The sequence below is a fragment of the Rutidosis leptorrhynchoides genome, chromosome 10, assembly GCF_046630445.1.
Source record: "Rutidosis leptorrhynchoides isolate AG116_Rl617_1_P2 chromosome 10, CSIRO_AGI_Rlap_v1, whole genome shotgun sequence".
Taxonomy (NCBI): domain Eukaryota; kingdom Viridiplantae; phylum Streptophyta; class Magnoliopsida; order Asterales; family Asteraceae; genus Rutidosis; species Rutidosis leptorrhynchoides.
The window spans coordinates 318,046,528-318,069,412 of record NC_092342.1 but is presented as its reverse complement, the minus strand read 5'-3'; the positions used below and the strand labels follow the sequence as shown (position 1 = coordinate 318,069,412).

Below are 22,885 nucleotides of genomic sequence, written 5' to 3'. Positions count from 1 at the left end.
AATACAGCTAATTATCTAATTCTGATTATTTAAAATGCATAATTAATTTTTAAAACGCTAATCCAAACACCCCCTTAACAGTTAATCAATACAAGGGTTTATATCAGCCAAACAGTTTTTAGTCATTATCCTACAAGTCAAACGTTTAACACAGAACTTTTGTAATGCCACCATTGTACACAAGTGTATTTTTGTGCACAAATACATATATTGTTAATGTGCACCATTGTGTACAAATGTATTTCTATGCACATTAGTTGATTTTGTATTTTTTTTTTAATTTTGTATTGAACCTCAACGTATTTATAAATCATTTGAAAACATGCAAATAGTGTTCACCCTATTATTATACTCGGGTTATTTTTGTCATTCTAAATATTTGTCAATTACGGTTTTCGTTGTTGTGTATTTTTATTTAGTTCTTTGGACTTATTATTAACCAACCACACCTCAAATAATAAAATGGTTTATATCTGCCATACGCAAACGTCGATTTATTGACGACTTAACTGACTCTTAGAGTCTTAATTAAATTTCAGGCAGAATTTAGAACTCATGAAAATTTGATTTTACAATTTTCATGGCGTCTCAATTTTATTATTTTTCTAAAAAGAATTTCCTACTTATTGGCTGGATGTTCATTCGAAAACAATTTCTCTATCCGTCGAATAGAGAGATGGATGACTTTCTCTACTTTTGAGACTTTTGAGAGGGACTCCGGTATGACTTGTCTAATAATGAATAATTGTCTGAAAATAAAAAGGTTCACTTTAGCCCAACACAGTTAATCTTCTACACTACTAGTGAACCAGAATCCTTCCGATACTAGCTAGTTAACAAACCAACCACCAATCATGGAAGCCATCGGCGTACTGATGACGTATCCAACCTCCACTTACCTCGAACAACAGCTCGATAAGCGGTTCAATTTGTTCCGATTATGGAACGTATCTCAAAAAACCGAATTCTTCAAACAAAACGCCGGTTCAATCCGAGCCGTTGTCGGAAACGCTAATATCGGCGCGGACCGCGAATTAATCGACTCGTTACCGGCGTTGGAGATCGTATCGAGCTACAGCGTAGGGTTAGATAAGGTTGATTTAGGGTATTGTAAGGAGAAAGGAATTAGGGTTACGAATACACCTGATGTGTTGACTGAGGACGTGGCTGATTTAGCAATTGGATTGATATTAGCTACGTTGAGACAGATTTGTGAGTGTGATAGGTATGTTAGAAATGGATTGTGGAAGAAAGGTGACTTCAAGTTGACTACTAAGGTTTGATTCTAAACCCAACTATTCTAAATATATTTGATATGGTAATGTTATGTACTTGTGTTGTTTTTTGATTCATGCTGCTGATTATACATTGTGATAGATTAAGGGTGCGTTTGTTTGCCTCTTAATGGAATGGTTCAGTGCTGAATGCTGAACCATTCAGCATTCAGTGCGTTTGTTTCTGACCTCTGAATGACATATGGTGCTGAATGGTTCAGAATTCAGTGCTGAACCCAAGGTTGTTAAACTCGCGACTCGGGGAGTACTCGGCCGGAGGTTTTTGAGGAGTAATCGGCGACTCGGGGAGAACTCGGAGGAGTACTCGGATGTTGACTTTTGTTGACTTTTCTAATATAAATAAATATTTTAATATATTATAGATATATAATATATATATTAGCTATAACCAAGTATTTTATATATATATATATATATATATATATATATATATATATATATATATATATATATATATATATATATATATGTTAAATATATAAAGTTTAGTTACATCTAAATATTTGTTTTAATTGAAAGGGTTAGAGTTGTATTTATTTGATAATGAAATTGAAAGAAAAACTGAACTTAGAACTCTTAAAGTGTTGAAATCTATAACAACTAAAGTTCAGGGGGTTTAAATGTAAATTAAAAATAATAATATACTCCTTCTGGATGTGAAGAGAGATAGATACACGCTCCATTTCTCTTTTCTGAAAGTTTCTGGATTTAAAAGCAAGTCTATCTCTTTCCTCCCTTAAAAAGAAAGAAGATAAACAAGTTTCATTTGGTTTTTAAATCGTTCAGATCTACAAGGGTCTGGTTTCAAATCATTCAGATCGACACGAGCTACTGGAATCGTTCAGATCGACGTTAACAACACAAATCCGGAGTTCGAAGATTCCGATGGGCAACAACGATTCGCCGGTTTTGAAACCATACAAATCCGTAGTCGCCTCCTGTTTTCCTTCCTCATCTTTTCACGTTTCAGGCAAGATCTTAGTTTTCCGACGCCGTTGACCACTGTTTGACCGGCGTTGACCGGCGTTGACCTAGTAATTGGACGAGTTAGACACCGATTACTCGTTTTGTTCTTCCAACTGAGTAATCGCCGATTACTCGGCCGAGTTTTACAACCATGGCTGAACCATTCAGAGATGAAACACTCTCTTAACCATTAAGAGCATAAATTTTCTGTTATTTTCTTCTCAAATCATATCATGAACACTTAACTAACAAATATATTGAATATTTTATTCATGTTACACTTTGATAAGGTAATTTTATTCAATTTATATCATTCATTCTAAATGATTATCAAACAGCTTATTTTCATTCAGAACAAACTTTATTCAGAGGCTTTGAATCATTCAGATTCTGAACCATTCAGCGCTAAATCATTCAGTTTTATCAAACGCACCCTAAGGCGCATTTCCGATTATAAGTTACTAGTTGAATTAAGGGTGCGTTTGATAAAACATAAATGATTTAGCGCTGAATGGTTCATAATCTGAATGATTCAAAGGTTCTGAATGACAAATAACACGTTTGATAATCATTTCTGAACTAATAATGCGAATGACGTAAAACTACCTCATTAACCTTTGACATGAATAAAAATGACAAAATAGTTGTTTAACAAGTGTTCTTAATGTTATAATTCAGTAGGCTTATAACTACCTTTAGTGGTTTGATTCTTGATGTTATAATTCAGTAGGCTTATAACTACCTTTAGTGATTTGATTCTTGATTAAGAATACTAATAATGAAGTGTAAGAACAAAGATGATAATGGAGAGAAAGAAAGAAACACTTTGTAAGTGTGAGAAATGGTGCAAGTTTAATGCTTGCATTCATGGCTATTTATAGCAAAAATATCACAAGTTTAGGTAATACAATAATATTACTTTTGTGTATCAATAATTGACTATCCATTTATATATATATATATTTATATATTATAACACTCCCCCTTGGATAGCAATTTTGTTTGTTGAAGATCAACTGTAAGTTACTGCCTCGTTAAAAACCTTGCTAAAGAAAACCCAGTGGGAAAAACTTTAGCTAAGGGAAAAAGAGTGCAGCATGGAGTTGACTCCCCCTCAAGTAGACATCGCTTCGGTTGTTACATCTTTTGAACATGTCTCATGCCAATGTTATGAACGTGTGTTCTGAAAATAGCAGTTGGAAGTGCTTTCGTGAAAAGATCAGCAGAGTTTTTGCTGGATTGAACATATCTCATTTCAATCTCGTTGTCCTTAATGAGATTTTGAGTGTATGAGAAGAATCTAGGAGGTATGTGTTTGGTTCGGTCACTTTTGATATACCCTTCTTTCATCTGTGCTATGCAAGCTGCATTATCTTCATAGATAATTGTTGGACTTTTATCGCGTTCTAGTCCACAAGAATCAGTAATGATTTGTGTCATTGATCTCAACCAAAAACATTCCCGAGTAGCTTCATGTAATGCAATCACTTCGGCATGATTTGATGATGTAGCAACAAGTGTTTGTTTTTGAGAACGCCATGATATTGCAGTATCTCCATTTAGGAATACATATCCAGTTTGAGATTTAGCTTTATGTGGATCAGATAAATAACCTGCATCAGCATAACCAACCAAATCTTGTTTTGATTCGTTAGAATAAAATAATCCTAAATCAGTAGTTCTTCGAAGGTATCGAAATATGTGTTTGATCCCATTCCAGTGTCTTTTGGTAGGAGCAGAGCTGAACCTTGCCAACAAATTAACTGCAAAAGAAATGTCAGGTCTTGTACAATTTGTAAGATACATAAGAGCTCCAATTGCACTAAGATATGGTACTTCTGGTCCAAGAATATCTTCATGATCTTCACATGGACGAAATGGATCAGTTTCAACATTGAGTGATCTAACAACCATAGGAGTACTTAATGGTTTTGCCTTGTCCATATTGAAACGTTTCAAAATCTTTTCAGTATATATTGTTTGATGTACAAGTAAACCATTAGGCATATGCTCAATTTGTAAACCAAGGCAATACTTGGTTTTTCCGAGATCTTTCATTTCAAATTCTTTCTTTAGAAGTTGAATGGCTTCATAGATCTCTTTATTTGTACCTATGATGTTAAGATCATCAACATAAACAGCTATGATCACATATCCGGATGTTGTTTTCTTAATGAAAACACAAGGGCAAGTAAGGTTATTTGTATACCCTTTGCTTATCAAGTAATCACTTAATCGGTTATACCACATACGTCCCGATTGTTTTAACCCATATAAAGATCTTTGTAATTTAATCGAATACATTTCTTTGAGTTTTGCATTTGATGCTTCTGGTACCTTAAATCCTTCAGGTATCTTCATATATATATCACTATCAAGTGATTCATATAGGTAAGCAGTCACAACATTCATGAGATGCATTTCTAAAAGTAATTGCATCCAAAAGTAATTGCATCCATAACAGGGGAATAAGTTTCTTCATAATCAATTCCCGGTCTTTGAGAAAAACCTTGAGCTACAAGTCTAGCTTTATACCTTGTAACTTCATTTTTCTCATTTCTTTTTCGGACAAAAATCCATCTGTATCCTACAGGTTTCACATCTTTAGGAGTGAGAATGATGGATCCGAAAACTTTTCTTTTATTGAGTGATTCTAATTCAGCTCGTATTGCTTCTTTTCATTGAGCCCAATCATGTCTATTTGACATTCAACCATAGATGTTGGTTCTGGATCATCATCATTATTCATGATGTCATATGCAACATTAAATGAAAATTTCTCATCAAGATTTTTCATTTCATTTCGGTTCCATAATATTTTTGAATATGCATAATTGATTGCAATTTCTGTATTGACATCATCAATCTCCTCTGAAGTAGGAGTACTGATTTGTGGTTCTTCTTGAACACTTTCTTTTACTTCATTATCAGCTGATTTTCTTTTTCGAGGATTTTTATCCTTTGAACCAATTGGTCTTCCACATTTCTGACGTGGCAAAGATTCATGAGTGACGTTATTGCCAGCTTTTGGAATTTCAATTCGAGCTGGAGTATTTACTGCTGGTATATATGATTTTGTCACCGTTTTTGTATCTGTAAATGCATCAGGCAATTGATTTGCAAGTTCTTGTATATGCATTATCTTTTGAACTTTTGTCTCGCATTCTTTTGTGCGAGGATCAAGATACTTTAATTGAGGTTCACACCATGAAACATCATTTTCTTTATTTTTCATTTCTCCCCCTAATCTAGGGAACAATGTTTCATTAAAATGACAATCAGCAAAACGTGCTGTAAAAACGTCACCTGTCATAGGTTCAATATACCTTAATATTGAAGATGTTTCATATCCAACATATATTCCCAACCTCCTTTGAGGACCCATTTTTGTACGTTGTGGTGTCGCAATTGGAACATACACTGCACAACCAAATGTTCTAAGATGGGAAATATTTGGCTCTTGACCAAAAGCAAGTTGTAGGGGGGAATATTTATGACTTGCACTTGGTCTGATGCGAATCAATGCAGCAGCATGTAAAATTGCATGACCCCATATAGATACAGGGAGTTTTGTTCTCATTATCAATGGTCTAGCGATTAACTGTAAACGTTTAATCAATGACTCGGCTAAACCATTTTGTGTATGCACATGAGCAACAGAATGTTCAACAACAATTCCTATAGACATGCAATAGTCATTAAATGCTTGAGATGTAAATTCACCAGCATTATCAAGTCTCACCCTTTTAATGGTGTAATCAGGAAAATGAGCTCTCAATTTAATAATTTGGGTAAGAAATTTTGCAAATGCCACATTACGGCTTGATAACAGACAAACATGAGACCATCTGCTAGATGCGTCTATTAGAACCATGAAATATCCAAATGGTCCACATGGTGGATGAATTGGTCCACATATATCACCTTGAATTCTTTCAAGAAACATTGGTGATTCTTTCTCAACCTTAAGTGGTGAGGGTCTAGTTATCAATTTTCCAAGAGAGCAAGATGTACATGGAACCATTGTATCATGATGGATTTTTCTATCCTTTAGTGGATGTCCATGAGTACATTCAATAATTCTTTTCATCATTGTTGATCCTGGATGGCCTAATCTGTTATGCCATAAACTGAATACACCAGGATCAATATATTTTTCGTTAACTACCATATGTATTTCTGGTACATTTATATGTGTATAATGTAATCCAGAACTAAGTCTTGGCAGTTTTTCAACCACATGACTTTTGTCAGTGATACTTATATATTTCTCATTTTCTGTTGTCACTGACTGATAATCATACCCGTTAAGGTATATGTCGGAGAAACTCAATAAATTTCTGCTTGACTTGGGAGAAAATAAGGCATCATTTATTAAAAATTTTGTACCATTTGGTAGTATGAAATTTGCCTTTCCTATCCCTTTTATCAAGTTAGCAGGTCCTGATATTGTATGTATAGTTCCTTCCGTTGGTTTTAGATCAATAAAATATTTCTCGGATTTAAGTACAGTGTGTGTAGTTCCACTGTCTGTTATACAGAGATCTCCACCACTTGATTGATGTTGTATTCCAGCAAAATTCATATTGAACTTCATATATAAGAAATAAATAGTGAGTACATTAATATTACACAATATTTTACACGCAAATAGATAGTACTGAAACATTTAGCAAACATAATGACAAAGACAGACGATATTAAATCGTTTATTTTTCGAAAGACACACAACTTAAACATTCAAGAAATCTTCATATAAATCAGATGGTTTCTCAGTGACTGTTGGATCGACGTTATCCACAAAGTTTACTTCCTTTTCTTTATCTTTCAGCGAATCCTGATACATCTTAACAAGATGTTTAGATGTTCGGCAAGTATTAGCCCAGTGGCCCATTCTACCACATCTGTAGCAAGATTCTTCAGAATTTTTAGAAGAATTTTCTTCAACATCTTGTTTAGTAGGCTTGTTTTGTAGTTGATATTTATATTTTCGTGGATTATTATTTCTTTGACCACCACGGCCACGACCACGTCCTCGCCCATTACCATTACCATAAGGATGGTTTCTACCATAGTTATGGCTTTTGGCATGATGATGGTGATGGTTATTATAACCACGACCTTGCCCGCGTCCTTGTCCCTGTTTATAATTATTTGCAGTATTTGCTTCAGGGATTGCAAGTGTACCAGTAGGACGGGATTGCTGATTTTTCATTAATAGCTCATCATTTTGCTCTGCAACTAAGAGATATGAATTAAGTTCAGGATATGTTTTGAACTTTAGCATTCTCAAATTTTTTTGCACTGTGATGTTTGCAGCATTCATTGTGGAGAAAGTTTTCTCCATCATGTCTGCATCACTTATTTCATGTCCACAGAATTTAAGTTGTGAACATGTCTTATACAGAGCTGAGCTATATTCATTTACTTTCTTAAAGTCTTGGAACCTTAATGTTCTCCATTGTTCCATAGCAGCTGGAAGTAAAATTTCTCTTTGATTATTGAATCTGCTTTTGAGACCTTCCCATAAAATATGGGGATCTTCTACAGTCACATAATTATTTTGTAAGCATTCATCAATATGTTGATGAATAAAGCAACATGCCGTTGCTTGTTCTTTTTCAGAACAAGTGTTGTTTTCATTTATGGCTTCAAGAATGCCCATTGATTTAAGATGCATTTTTACTTTTATAACCCATGGCATGTAGTTTCCGGTTGATTCTAAAGGAGTAAATTTAAGCTTTTCCAGATTCGACATTTTCTATTAAAACAAACAACATGATAAATTATAGTCACTTTATATTCATAAGTATATAAACATTAAACATAAATTTAATATAACATAAATGATAAGTAGGTGACAGTGTCGACCATATGTAAGCAATCATTAATAAATGTTATATAACATAAATATAAATATTAGTAAACATAAATGATAATTAGGCGACATTGTCGGCCATATAAATGTTAGATAATAGAAATATAAATGTTAGTAACATAAATGATAATTAGGCGACAGTGTCGGCCATATAAATGTTAGATAATTGAAATATAAATGTTAGCAACATAAATGATAATTAGACGACAGTGTCGACCATATATTATTCAGGTGGTATAACCGACCATATATCATTTAGGTGGCAGAGCCAACCATAATTAGTATTAAGATTATCGTGCTGATAACGTGTTATAATTCAGTAGGCTTATAACTACCTTTAGTGGTTTGATTCTTGATGTTATAATTCAGTAGGCTTATAACTACCTTTAGTGATTTGATTCTTGATTAAGAATACTAATAATGAAGTGTAAGAACAAAGATGATAATGGAGAGAAAGAAAGAAACACTTTGTAAGTGTGAGAAATGGTGCAAGTTTAATGCTTGCATTCATGACTATTTATAGCAAAAATATCACAAGTTTAGGTAATACAATAATATTACTTTTGTGTATCAATAATTGACTATCCATTTATATATATATATATATATATATATATATATATATATATATATATATATATATATTTATATATTATAACACTTAATATAATTTTAAGATAATATTACATAAAATTTGGGTGCTCAGAATGCTGAACTATTAAGCACCATATATCATTCAGAGGTCAGAAACAAACGGGCTGAATGCTGACATCACTGAACCATTCAATTAAGAGGTAAACAAACGCACCCTAAGAATGATATAACATACATGCATACACATAGGAAAGGGCATATGATGAATTCATTTATTGTATTGTATTGTGCTAAAATATATTAAGCTAGCATAGATACTGTGAATGGTAGTGAGATTTGAGAATGTCTCTAATTTTTTTTACTGAAGTTACCTAAAACTTGCATCAGACTGCTTATAGTCTGCATAATAGTGACTGAGTGAGTGCTAACCATTGATAAATTTAGTAGTAAAAGAAGTTACTTTGAAATGGATGGGCTGACCTGTTTCAACAGAACTAGAAATCCTGATTCCATATGTGCAAAAATGCGCCAATACTAGATGACAGAGTCCATACGTTCATAGTTCAATTCCCATAGCCTAAAACTTTGGGCCTTGCCTACTGAACTATGTTCCCATTCGTTTCCTTATTATGCATTTGTGGCTGACCACGTAATTATAACAAATCGGTTGATTTGTTATCTTAGATAACCTGGCCCACCTAAAAAACCCCACAACTGTATTTCATTTTTTATCTGTGATACTCGCAGTTCAGCGGCAAGAAAGTTGGAATCATTGGTTTGGGCAGAATTGGCACTGCAATTGCAAAGAGAGCCGAAGCATTCAACTGTCCGATCAGTTACTATTCCAGATCAGAGAAACCAGGATCAAAATACAAGTACTTTCCTAGCGTTGTTGAATTAGCTTCTGATTGTCAGATTCTGATTGTGGCTTGTCCGTTAACAGAAGAAACCAGACACATTATTAACCGTGAAGTCATTGATGCGCTAGGTCCCAAGGGCTTTCTCATCAACATTGGCAGGGGCCCACACGTAGATGAACGTGAACTGGTGTCTGCTCTTGTTGAAGGCAGGATTGCAGGTGCAGGTCTTGATGTGTTTGAGAATGAACCACATGTGCCCGAGGAACTGTTTGGTCTTGATAATGTAGTCCTGTTGCCACATGTTGGGAGTGGTACTGTGGAAACCCGTAACGCGATGGCTGATCTTGTGATTGGAAACCTAGAGGCTTATTTTAACAACAAGCCACTTATAACTCCAGTGGTTTGAATATGATTGATTAATTGATTGATTAGATGATGATTTGAATATGTAAACCATTTGGTGATGCTTGTGATTGTTTTGTAGTCTGCTTATATTAGCAGCTTTATATTCCTCTTCATTCCCTTGTATATTTCATGCACCTACATTGAAAAGTAATAAATACGCAGACAATATATTGAAGCACTCATTTTTGTTTTAAAACAACGTTTGAATCTCTATTCTGAAAGTTCAAAGCTTGAATTTGTTAACAAGCGTATATGGTATCTAAATTGAAATGTTATGTGTATCAGTTGAATAGTCTCTTTAGATACCAAGCAGGTTCAATTCACACTCCAAGCAGGGAGTTTTCAACCTTTGATGGTACTGTCAACATCAATGCGATTTGAAAAGGTCTCTGGGGGGTTTTCCCAACATTCGATGGTACTGTCAACATCGTCGCGAATTGGGTTTCCTCCTAACGTGTGTGTGGGTGACAAATGAGAGTATTCGATGTCGATATCGCCGTTCAAAAAAAAAAAAAAAAAAAAAAAAAAAAAAAACTTCACCTTTTTCCCAAGTTGTCTTTTGGGCTAACCTTTTCTTTTAGAGGTAAAATGGCAATGTTCAAGTTTAACTTGGATTTAAGAAAAGACAGGATTAGACTTTGTACGTTTGGGTATTTTGGCAGCAGTTGATGAAATTTATGCATGTGCTAGTCTACCATGGTCATGATCATTCACATATTTTGAATGATAACTGGATTCTACATCAATCTTTGAGCACAATCATAATAGGTTTAGAGTTTGTCTGTTATGTTTGGCTCTATGTATTCAGGACATTATGGGTTAACATAAGGCAAAAGGAGGAATACTATGAATATGAGAAATGGAGGCATATGGGTCTAGGTTACCACCTAAGAAAGAGGATCTAGAATAAAACTGTAAAGGTTTTGGGTTGTTTGAATCTCGCAAGTCAAATGAATTATGAGCTATATTCAGATTACAGCAAGTATAAAGATGATTTCTTTATTCATATATGGGAGTGGGTGGCAACCTGGGTTTGTTTATTCAAGGGTTAAAGCTACAAATAGGCTATTATACTTTCTAAAATGTCCCAATGTAGGCTATATACCATTTTTTGTCTCACTGTCGGCTATATACTTTAAAAAGTGTTCTCATGTCAACAATTGATTACCAGTTAGCGGTACAACCGGTCAAAATAATTACGTGTCATTTTTTGTTTTTTTTAAAGGTGATGTGAACTAAATATAGTTTCTCTTTTGTTCCAATATAGGCTATATATATATATATATATATATATATATATATATATATATATATATATATATATATATATATATATATATATATATATATATATATATATATATGTATAATGTAAACTATAGATATGATGACACGTCATTAACTTTTTGGTTGAAGGTTAAAAGGTATAATCGTTTATATTAATACACTTTTTGAAAGTATATGGCCGACAGTGAGAGAAAAATGAGTATATAACTTAAATCTGGACATTTGAGAAAGTATTAAATCTGGAAATTTGAGAAAGTATTCGAAGTAGCTTTAACCATTTATTTAAAAGGTTGTTAGAATTTTATATTGAAGTTTGAGTGGTACACTAAAAACCCCACCCCAGTAGTTGAAGTATTCATCAGACCTTTGTATCCATTTTTTTTTTTATTATATATGATTGTTACCTGACTTTTGTCCCCTTTACCCAAAAAAAAATCAAAGATACCACCGTTTCGTTTCAAATTGTTCGTCGGAACAATAAACTCAAGTGGATCATAGATTAGTTGGATCATGGAAGCCATGGGTGTATTAATGACATTCCCCATGAATCCTTACCTCGAAGAACAACTCGATAGCCGCTTCAATCTCTTCCGTTTGTGGAATTTTCCAGACCAGAAAGACTTCTTCAAAAACAATGCTAGTTCTATCCGAGCAGCTGCAGTAAACACGAATATTGGTGCCAACCAAGAATTGATTGACTCATTGCCGGGTTTGGAGATCGTAGCAAGTTGCAGTGGAGGATTAGACAAGGTTGATTTGGAGTATTGTAAGAAAAAGGGGATTAGAGTTACTAATACACCTGATGTTTTGACTGATGATGTTGCTGACGTGGCAATCGGATTGATATTAGCTTTGTTGAGAAAGATTTGTGAATGTGATGGGTATGTTAAGGCTGGGTTGTGGAACAAAGGTGACTACTAAGGTTTGATTTATTCTCTAAATATTATATAGTTTTGTCCCTTGTTTTACAGTACATAATTGGTGTAATAAGTCAATGTCTACATAAGCAGATATTCACCTCTAGAAAAACTTATGGTAATGTTTCCAAACTTTTAGTAACTAGGTATGAAACAAATAATCTTGATTGGTGCTTAAATATTGTAAACACTCGCTATAAAGTATTTCAACCCACAATTGCCAAAATTCACAAATCCTTATAAGGATAATAAAAGAAAATCAATCTGTGTTTTGGCAATAAAATCACAAATCATAAATATCAGAGAATGTGTTTGGTGTTGCTGTATTCCAAATGAAAGCAACCAGCAAGATAATGCATTTGAAAGGGTACAACTTTTGGCGGGAATGGTTGTTAACCGAAAGGTCATGACGTTTGGCGGGAAAGTTCGTTTGGACGCAACTTTCAGCAAACATGTATAGTAAAATATCGTTTGGATCGGGCCTTTCCCCTGCAAGGGGGTGCGACCAGATGCGAATGTAAGTGTAAGCCCGTAGGGTCACGGGACACCACTAGTTTGAAAATTTTTAGTAGAAAATTCCCGTTAAATTGTATAGGACACCACTAAATTTAATTGGAGGACCCCATATATTTGTCAGATTTATAGTTTTTCTTTTTAATTGTACAGGATCGTACTAAATTTAACTACTCGAACCTCATATATTTTTCGAATTTGTAATTTTTTTGTTAAGGTAAATACCACAAAAATAGTATTCAAATATAATTTTTACTGAAAAAATTTTCGAAACCCCACTGGATTATAATCCTGGAATCGCCACCGGATGCGACCCCCTTTAACCCCTGCTATATCAATGACAGTATAAAGTTAACTCTTATGTATGCACTTCACACTCTAATGACCCGTTATTAAGTATAACTTGATTACCATTGTTTTCTAGTATATTACAACTACCTAGATTATTAGATGACACTAATATCACCAACTTAAAGTAGGCAATATAATGGAGAGTTAAAATCTACTACGGATTGATTTTCTCTCTAAATTTGCAAAATCATATAGTTTTGTTGATCTCTTGTTTTACAGTTACTATAATGTATAGAACAATAAAACAATTGGTGTAACAAACAACAAGGAGTTGGCGTAGTGGTAGTGATTTGCCTTCTCATATGGGCGGTCAAGGGTTCGACTTTCACTCGCTGCAAAATTTCCTCTGTTGTTACCCGCCTATTTCATGGGCCTCGGAGGTTGCGGACGTCTTGCGTTCGGGCTTCACCTGAGGGGTTTTACAACACGCGATGCCCGTATGGATTCGTCGTGGGGGTTTCCTCCTGAGGGGCGATAGGATTGTAATGATTCGTACCAAGGAAATGATCGGGTGGGGGGTGTCGACATTGCGTTCATCCCCCGTCAGTGACTCCTAAGGTCTGCCGTTAAAAATTATAAAATTGGTGTAACAAAAGAGTAAAATCAAGTCAATATCTACATAAGAAGATATTCACCTCTATAAAACAAAAGAGTAAAATCAAGTCAATATCTACATAAGAAGATATTCACCTCTAGAAAAAATTTATGGTAATGTTTATAAACTAGGCAATATAATGGAGAGTTAAAATCTATAGAATAATACAAAGAAAATTAGATGTACCTTCGACCAAGAGATATGGTTGGTTCTTTAATAAGACAATGGCTTACTAGTTACTAAGTTAACCCATTAAAACAATATCAAACCTGCAAAAAATTAATCGTAATTTAAAGGATTTCACATTACTCAATGCTGATTAGGAATTTAGGAACAATGCATTCATCTAGTCCTTATTGCTTAGTGATCTTTGCAGTTTAGTGGCAAAAAAGTTGGAATCATAGGTTTGGGCAGAATCGGCGCAGCAATTGCAAAGAGAGCTGAAGCATTCAACTGTCCCATCAGTTACTACTCGAGATTACGTAAACCAGAATCAAAATACAACTACTTTTCCGGTGTCGTTGAATTGGCTTCAAATTGTGACATTTTGGTTGTGTCATGTGCGCTAACAGAAGAAACCCATCACATTGTTAATCGTGATGTTATCAATGCGTTAGGTCCTAATGGCTTTCTCATTAACATTGGCAGGGGGTCACACGTAGATGAACCAGAATTGGTATCTGCTCTTATTGAAGGTCGGTTAGCTGGTGCTGGTCTTGATGTGTTTGAGAATGAACCAAATGTGTCTGAGGAGCTGTTTAGTCTTGATAATGTAGTCTTGTTACCGCATGTCGTGACTGGCACTGTCCAGACACGAAACGCAATGGCTGATATTGTTATTGGGAACCTAGAGGCTCACTTTTTAAATAAGCCTTTTTTAACTCCAGTGATTTAAATTTGTGTATGGTCATGATTTCTAAGATGTAAACCGTACGGTAAACCTTTTTTTTTTTAATCTTTTCTTTATTATATAGCAGCTTTAAATTATGTATAGTTTCTTACTACTATGTATATTCATGTATTCTGTAACAAATAGTACTGTAATAATATTGAAACAGAACATAGCATAGCATTGTTGATTGACATAAGTATATATTACTATATTATGTCTTATGATAATATTAAATGCAAATTAAATTGTAATGACTGGTTAACAAAATAAGAACAAGGTACTTGTTATTGTTATGATTAATAAAGTGTGGAAATTTGTTGCGTTAAGTGTTATACTTATCATTAAAGTAAAATTTTGAACTAAAGATTACTCGGATGAATCTGGTAAAATTTCAAACTTACAATACGGAGCAGACTGCTAATATATCTTCTATGCTAGTTATTTAGTTAATTTTTTTTTTTTTTTAACAGCAGTTCGGATCACCCAGGGGAACTAAACCACCCACACGTTCATCTCCCGCAGTTGCATAACCCGCCCCTAACTGCTGTCCAGGAGGAAAACCCGGTCCAACTACTTTACCGGTGCAAAATAAACATAAAATATCAAGAAACTGGATCTCCAATTCCAGCGAAGTTAATAGAAAATTATAAACAAGTGAAATTAACAAATATCATCACTTTCAGTTATCAAAATCATACCTAAACCACTGGAGTTAACAGTGGCTTATTCGAAAAATGAGCCTCTAAGTTGCGAACAACAAGATCAGCCATTGCTTTTCCGGTCTCCACAGTAGCACTCCCAACATGAGCCACAAGGACCACATTATCAAGACCAAAAAGCTCCTCAGGCACATTCGGTTCATTCTCAAACACATCAAGACCCGCACCACCTAACCGACCTTCAACAAGAGCATACACCAATTCACGTTCATCTACGTGTGGGCCCCTGCCAATGTTAATAAGTAGTCCATCCGGACCTAGTGCGTTGATAACTTCACGATTCACAATGTGACGTGTTTCTTCTGTTAGTGCACATGCCACAACCAGAATGTCACTATTTGAAGCTAATTCAACGACACTGGGAAAGTAGTTGTATTTTGATTCCGGTTTTTGTGATCTTGAATAGTAACTAACAGTACAGTTGAATGCCTCGGCTCTTTTAGCAATTGCTGTACCGATTCTTCCTAAACCTATGATTCCAACTTTCTTACCACTGAACTGCAATGATCACAAAATGAAAACCTAGTCAAGAGAATAGCTATACATAATTAATAAAATTTGATATGATTAGTTAAGCATTAATGACAACTGTTTAACCCGATTAGAGTACGTACATCATAGTAAAAAAGTACATTCTTCTCGAGTACATGAACACGAAAACCTTATCCGTTTAACCGGTTGATATTTTTGACCCAAAACCCTACGGTGTCATTGAATTTCTTAAGAAGTTACTGATGTTTACATGTGCAATTACATATATCATTTGCTATTATCATATGAAATTCGAATAAATAAAGAAATCAAACCTTAGTAGTCAATCTGAAATCACCTTTCTTCCATAATCCGGCCTTAACATAACGATCACACTCGCAAATCCGTCTGGAAGTAGCTAATATCAATCCGATTGCTAAATCAGCCACATCATCAGTCAACACATCAGGTGTATTCGTAACCTTAATGCCTTTCTTCTTACAATACTCCAAATCAATCTTGTCTAACCCCACACTGAAAGTCGATACGATCTCAAGAGCCGGTAACGAGTCGATTAGTTCCCGGTTGGCACCTACGTTCGTGTCTCCAACAACGGCCCGAATTGAACCCGAATTCTCGTTAAAGAACTCGACTCGGTTGGTAATGTTCCATAAATAGAAGACATTGAAGCGGTTATCGAGTTGTTGCTGGAGGTATGAAGACATTGGATACGTCATTAGTACGCCCCTGGGCTCCATGGTATTGGTTGGCTGTTTGGCTAAGATTTTTCACAACTCATTTAGTGTGTCTCAGCATAGTGTTTGGTAATTAAAATATATTATTTTATAAAATTAATTCAATAAATAGTAAATTGAGATCCTATAAGCCACCTAAGTTTGAAGCCTTCAGGAAGGCTTCTTGTATGGAGTCCGGTGCAAGCGCACAGTCCTCAAGACCTGCATCTTCAAGACGAGGAGGCTGGATTGCATCCAATAAGCCACCTAATTTTGCTTCACCATTGGCTTCCATTTTTAATTTCAAATATTGAGATCTTAAAACATGAAACAATGAATGAACAAATGTTTTGATTGGAGCTGTAATAGGTAAAATTTTATCTTATCAGTTACTATCAATCAATCAGGGACAACATAATGTCAATACAAGTTGCTGTAGATTACTCAAATTGGAAACCTAATATCGTAAATTGGACCAGATAAACTGAATTAGAAAGCCTAATCGAACAAAATCATAGCTAAAATTGCAAATGATAACAGAGAAGGATATCGTTATCAAACCCGACCACTGAGATTAAAAAAAACCCTAAAAAACGAAATTAATGCTTTATAAATATTGAAGTCTTACTCGCAGATACACAGAAGGATGCACTTGTGCTACGGAGTGAGTATATATGATCGTATAATTTTCGTCAGTTGTCTTTTATACAGCGTTTAGCTGTGGTTGTATTTCAATTATTAAAAAAATCGTTAAAAATCAATTTCATGATGAACAGACTAATATAAATAAAAAAGAAAAGACTTTTTTGCTTTTTAGTCCTTCATTTATACAGACATTGAAATCAGCATCCATCAAGTTCTTTTTTATTACATTTGTTTTTCAAAATTTGCTATAAGAGTCTTTTCGTCTAAATTTCGCTAAAAATGTCCGTTAATCCCCACAGACAATTTTAACGGAATTTATACGCAGAAATTTTGTATGCAAACTTTTGAAAAAAAAAAAGAATTCTAAAACGTATTAACAAATTGAGGGACGCTGATTGCAATATGTAACGACCCAACCCGTTATCCAACCGAATACGCAAATTTTTATTTTTTTTCATAACAGAAGGGTGCGCGGCGCGCAACCCTTGCTGTGCGCGGCGCGCACAGAGCCCATCAGGTTCTATCCGGATTTTCCAAATTTTGATTAAAGATCTCCCACTTCCCGACACTTTTAGACGAAACGGTTTTCACAACATTTAATATTAGTTAAAACTAACACGTTTCAATAATAAAATGAGTTTTACGACACCGAGCCCACATCGGCCGTTTTACGACTTTCATAAAAAATACAAGTTTACGACCACATCATTTTTAACACAAAATAAAGACCGAGCATGGTGATTGGGGATACGCTACCCAATCCTAATCAATTCAAAAGCACGTCTTCTAAAGCAACCTACGCGAGTCCACTAGTCTCCACGCTTATCCGAGCCACCGCCTCCATGCGAATCTATAAAAAAAAATAAACAACGAGAGGGTAAGCTAACGCTTAGTGAGTGAGAATATACTACATACATATATATGTATAAAATGGACACGCCACACAAATAATTCTATAAAAAAAAATAAACAACGAGAGGGTAAGCTAACGCTTAGTGAGTGAGAATATACTACATACATATATATGTATAAAATGGACACGCCACACAAATAATTAATTAACACATACCGGAGCATCCACGTATAAGGCAAACTAAGCATACCATTCAACCGCTATATAACAAGTTAATAATCAACAAGTAAGTTCACCAACGACGATATGAACAACTCCAACAAGCTACACCCGGAGGGTTAGCTACATCACAACGATACGACGATATATATATAACAATAAAGCGTACGACGCCCAAGGTTAACCCCTTAATCCAATACCAAAAGTCAATTACCACAATGAAGATTGGCCGAACTACACGAGCCATAGTAAATCCGCATCCACACGAGACTACTATCTTCATTACCACAACAACATCTAGGTTGGCCGAACTACATGATCCTTAGTAAATCCGCAACCACACGAGATCACTACCTCTATAAGATGACCGAACTACACTAGTCATCGTGAATCCGCATCCACACGTGATCCACTTCTCCAATCATAACTCAATACCAACCTTTCGCCATTGGGGTTGTATAATCCACATCACAAGCATATGTGATAATGTACACACAAAGTGTGCACCTCGCCAAAGGTGGTCAATCAAAACGCACAACCGTGCCAATTGGACCTATTACACAAGTCCATCAAATCCACCTATATGTGAAGTGGGCTCTATAACCGAGAACCACTTCACCCGACCCGCACCCATCCTACACATACATATGCACATAGGATATTAACACTCACCTTGTCGCCTTGATGAATGCAACTGAATAATCCGCAACTCGTCGATGGAGTGTACATATTCCAAAATCGCAATACAAGTAACACACTTAGAGTGAATTTACAAACCATCTCAAAACGGCACTTAGTGCAATTTCGACCAATTGCACTTCCAAGCACAAACCGCGCCCAAACTAAGCAATAATCACTAACACAAGTGAAAATGGTCCTAATACGCCAATCAAACCCAAACACAAGTGTTAAACACTTATCATTCTCAAAATCACCCATAAACCCTAATTTTGACTCAATTCAAAATTAGTCTTTCAACTATACTAAAATGGGTTCCAACACTTCCATAATCACCAAACCTAGTGATTAAACTCAATTCCAAGACCTAAATCATGGCCAAGTCGGTTTCTAACCCAAAACCTACCAACAACAACAATAAACCCGATTACTAGCAACACTAAACTCACTTCATGAGTTTAAATGGGTTTATCAACAATTTAAGTTCTAACCCTAACTTGAATATCAAAATCAAACAAAGAAATTCGGAGTTAGAACTTACCACAACAACCAAAACATAGCTAGGAACGAGGTGAACAACTTTAACACTCGAGATGTTGATCAATTCGAGCTTCTTCTTCTCCAAAACCCCAATTCTCTCTCTAGAACTCTCTCTCTCTCTCTAAGAATGGATGAGAGTGTTGAATGGATGTGAAAGTGATGAAAAATTGGATCCAAACCAGCTGATAAGCTCTCAGATCCGTCCTTAAGTGAAAAGACCAAAAAGACCCTCATTAAACTCTAATTAAAACGAAACAGGAAAACTGTCCCAGATGGGGTGTGCGGCGCGCACCCTTGACCTTGCGCAGCGCGCACAGAGGTCAGAACAGTCTGCCAGTTTAATAATCCATTCCACGCTTCACCCATCTAAGTACACCATAAATACTCTATGTACAATCAATATTAGGGTCTTACAACTCTCCCCCACTTAGAATTGATCACGTCCTCGTGATCCTCGTCACTTAATCGATCGGAGCCACACTCGATGGTCCTCAAACATACGTTCCAAACCAACTTCTACCACAATTATCATAAACTCGAAGATTATTCCTACATACCAAATACACACTTGCACGCATTCCGAGACATGCAATGCACACATCATTCAAAATCTACCACGATCGCTTAACACACGTGAAGTTATCAAGTTCTCTTCCAACTTATCTAGGCAATTCTTCTCAATGAATCGTCTTTAACACTAAATCGTCATCCGCAATTTGTCAAATCTGCAAATTCGAGCACTAAAACTTGCTCAATCTCTCACATCGGGAAAAACTCCGCCAATCTCGTACTGAGATATTGTTGATGCATTTTATGTAAGTCCCTAGACATCTAACCCACGTCCATTGCAGGTACTTCAGTTTATGGGATACCATGATCGCTCGTTATTATCCTATCTGTGTTTGTATGTGGTTATAGATACTGCAAGAACGCGATATGGATGTTTGACTTTGTTAGACTTAGTCAGATGTGCGAGTGAAGTCTCACTCGTATGGCTGACAGGCTCATACGCACAGTTGATGCTGGGCTAAGTCACAATTATAACCTAAATGAGAAGACACGAGTGAGTAATCACCCGTACGGCTGATGAAGCCAACTCGTACGTGTGATGGATGACTCGTACGGGTGAGTCAACAGCAGAGGTATATAAGTGTTATGTTCTTCATTTTAGGTTAAGCCTCTCACATACACACACACACCACTCAGATCTGGTAACCCTAATCCAATTCTCTCTCAACCCAAATCACTCCAGTAGTGAATGATAGCTCTAGGCATTAATCTAATCACACAAATCCAATCCTTATTGTGGTTTGACTAATTTAATCCCAAAAATCTCCTCATATTCACTAGTTATGGTTTGATTCACTAATTCCGCCTTTGTGCGAATTAAACCTGTTGATTTCGAAGTTCCTAGTCATGTTTCATCATTGGTATCAGAGCGTTGGTTGTGATTTCAACATCATCTAGTGATTTTTGGTGATTAATGAGTTTATTATTTTGGGTTTTTGAGTTAAAAGTGATTTTAATCAAAAAAGAATCATTTTTACGTATGTAATTGTCATTAGAGAGTGTGTTTATGTTAGTTTAGTGCTAATCCAACTTTTGGACGAAGAAATTGAGGTTTAACATCAATTTCTAGGGTTTTTGAGTGATTTGAGCTGAACAGCAGCTCACACGAGTGGGTCAAAGATTTTAATCACACGTACGGTTGACCAGACGGTTGACTGTCACTCGTGAACTCACACGCACGGTTTAGCATAACCTTTTGAGGTTAAGTGACAATAGTCTGATCACACGGGTGATCAAGCAGTTGACTGTGAAACGTATGAGTAATCACACGCATGATCATCACTCGTTTCATGACCCGTCCTAATCCATCCGGACAATGTCCATATCGATTACAAACGATTCACAATAGTTGGTTACATCGCGAGGTACTTGACCTCTATATGATACATTTTACAAACATTGCATTCATTTTTAAAAGACAACCTTTCATTTACATCGAATGTTGACGACATGCATACCATTTCATAATATATCCAACTATAATTGACTTAATAATAATCTTAATGAACTCAACGACTCGAATGCAACGTCTTTTGAAATATGTCATGAATGACTCCAAGTAATATCTCAAAAGTGAGCAAATGCACAGCGGAAGATTTCTTTCTACCTGAGAATAAACATGCTTTAAAGTGTCAACCAAAAGGTTGGTGAGTTCATTAGTTTATCATAATCATTCATTTTCATCATTTTAATAGACCACAAGATTTTCATTTTCATAAATATACGTCCCATGCATAGAGACAAAATATCATTTATATGGATTGAACACCTGGTAACCGACATTAACAAGATGCATATAAGAATATCCCCTATCATTCCGGGAAAACCTTCGTACATGATAAAAACAACATCGAAGTACTAAAGCATCCGGTACTTTGGATGGGGTTCGTTAGGCCCAATAGATTTATAAAACATTTTATAAAATTATTTTACATTGAGGTGTAACAAAAATATTTAATGATACAACTCAGCTTAGAATTTAAAATCAATGCTAAACAGCATATAATAATCCATGCTAAACAGCATATAGTAATCTATAGTTCTATTACACAGCCTGAGGTAACCAAAAATATTTGTTGATACAACTCTACATAGAATTTAGTTTTTGATGGAACTATTTTGTAAATCAAAAAGCTCATTTATTCATCCCAAAACATTTAAAGAGTTTTAAAAATGGGATTAGTTTTTGTGTCTATTTCGTCAAACATTTATAAAACAGCGCATGTATTCTCAGCCCAAAAATATATAATGCAAAAGCAATTAAAAAGAGAGCAAATGAAACTCACCTAATGTATTTTGTAGTAAAAATACATATTACGATATTGAACAAATGCAGGGTTGGCCTCGGATTCACGAACCTAGATTATTCATATATATATTAAAACATATAATCGTAATCGAACAAGTTTATATATATTATTAATAATAATATACTTGTTATTTTAGTAAATAAATTGTGTGTTATATTAATAGATAAATTAAATATATTTAGTATGTATTTAAATTAATATTTGTATAAAAAAATTAATAATATCAATTTGTTAAATACTTATTAATACATTATATAGTTCTAGTATATCTATACAAAATGTTATATTACTAGATAATTATAATAGCATAGGTTTTATCCAAATTTTTTTTATGTATTTTATATATAAATATGTTTATTCATATATATATATATATATATATATATATATATATATATATATATATATATATATATAATTCTTATTTATAGTTGTAATATATTTTGTATCTAATGTTTACAACTTAAAGTTATATTAGTCGTTATATATTAATAGTAGGTTCATATTAATACGTACATTAAAGTTTAAACCTTTGTGAGTTTTCTATATATCTATGTATATTTTTAATCATTGTAGTCTTACTTTTCAAGCTAT

General features: G+C 34.7%; 3 protein-coding genes across 5 annotated transcripts; 2 read left to right on the top strand and 1 right to left on the bottom strand.

The window, feature by feature from the left end:
- Positions 1 to 759: 759 nt before the first annotated feature.
- LOC139871893 (glyoxylate/hydroxypyruvate/pyruvate reductase 2KGR-like) lies at positions 760 to 10,176 on the top strand. Its single transcript, XM_071859645.1, has 2 exons — positions 760 to 1,277; positions 9,481 to 10,176. Exons 1-2 carry the CDS (start codon positions 855 to 857, stop codon positions 9,997 to 9,999), a joined length of 942 nt encoding a protein of 313 aa, XP_071715746.1. The 5' UTR covers positions 760 to 854; the 3' UTR covers positions 10,000 to 10,176.
- A 1,619-nt stretch (positions 10,177 to 11,795) lies between these two features.
- Positions 11,796 to 14,556, top strand: LOC139872880 (glyoxylate/hydroxypyruvate/pyruvate reductase 2KGR-like). The gene is made up of 2 exons (XM_071860810.1): positions 11,796 to 12,195; positions 14,066 to 14,556. Exons 1-2 carry the CDS (start codon positions 11,796 to 11,798, stop codon positions 14,554 to 14,556), a joined length of 891 nt encoding a protein of 296 aa, XP_071716911.1.
- Positions 14,557 to 15,153: 597 nt separating this feature from the next.
- Positions 15,154 to 17,225, bottom strand: LOC139872084 (hydroxyphenylpyruvate reductase-like). Of its 3 annotated transcripts, none has more exons than XM_071859890.1 (4): positions 17,106 to 17,192; positions 16,634 to 16,837; positions 16,079 to 16,521; positions 15,154 to 15,770 (listed from the first exon to the last, which is right to left on the bottom strand). In XM_071859890.1, the coding sequence occupies exons 2-4, from the start codon at positions 16,770 to 16,772 to the stop codon at positions 15,252 to 15,254; spliced, it is 1,101 nt and encodes a 366-aa protein (XP_071715991.1). In that variant the 5' UTR covers positions 16,773 to 16,837; positions 17,106 to 17,192; the 3' UTR covers positions 15,154 to 15,251. The 3 variants fall into 3 exon arrangements, with proteins under 3 accessions (XP_071715991.1, XP_071715993.1, XP_071715994.1); XM_071859892.1 differs by having other exon boundaries at positions 16,634 to 16,794; positions 17,106 to 17,151; XM_071859893.1 differs by lacking the exon at positions 16,634 to 16,837 and having other exon boundaries at positions 17,106 to 17,225.
- Positions 17,226 to 22,885: the final 5,660 nt, after the last annotated feature.

What these genes read in the sequence shown, in the direction of transcription:
- LOC139871893 (XM_071859645.1), top strand. Translation starts at nt 855, where the DNA reads ATGGAAGCCATCGGCGTACTGATGACGTATCCAACCTCCACTTACCTC. An exon ending in ACTTCAAGTTGACTACTAAG is followed by an intron (nt 1,278 to 9,480) that starts GTTTGATTCTAA and finishes TGATACTCGCAG; the next exon opens with TTCAGCGGCAAGAAAGTTGG.
- LOC139872880 (XM_071860810.1), top strand. Translation starts at nt 11,796, where the DNA reads ATGGAAGCCATGGGTGTATTAATGACATTCCCCATGAATCCTTACCTC. An exon ending in GGCTGGGTTGTGGAACAAAG is followed by an intron (nt 12,196 to 14,065) that starts GTGACTACTAAG and finishes TTGGAATCATAG; the next exon opens with GTTTGGGCAGAATCGGCGCA.
- LOC139872084 (XM_071859890.1), bottom strand. Translation starts at nt 16,772, where the DNA reads ATGGAAGCCAATGGTGAAGCAAAATTAGGTGGCTTATTGGATGCAATC. An exon ending in CCTGAAGGCTTCAAACTTAG is followed by an intron (nt 16,522 to 16,633) that starts GTGGCTTATAGG and finishes GAAAAATCTTAG; the next exon opens with CCAAACAGCCAACCAATACC. An exon ending in ATTTCAGATTGACTACTAAG is followed by an intron (nt 15,771 to 16,078) that starts GTTTGATTTCTT and finishes TGATCATTGCAG; the next exon opens with TTCAGTGGTAAGAAAGTTGG.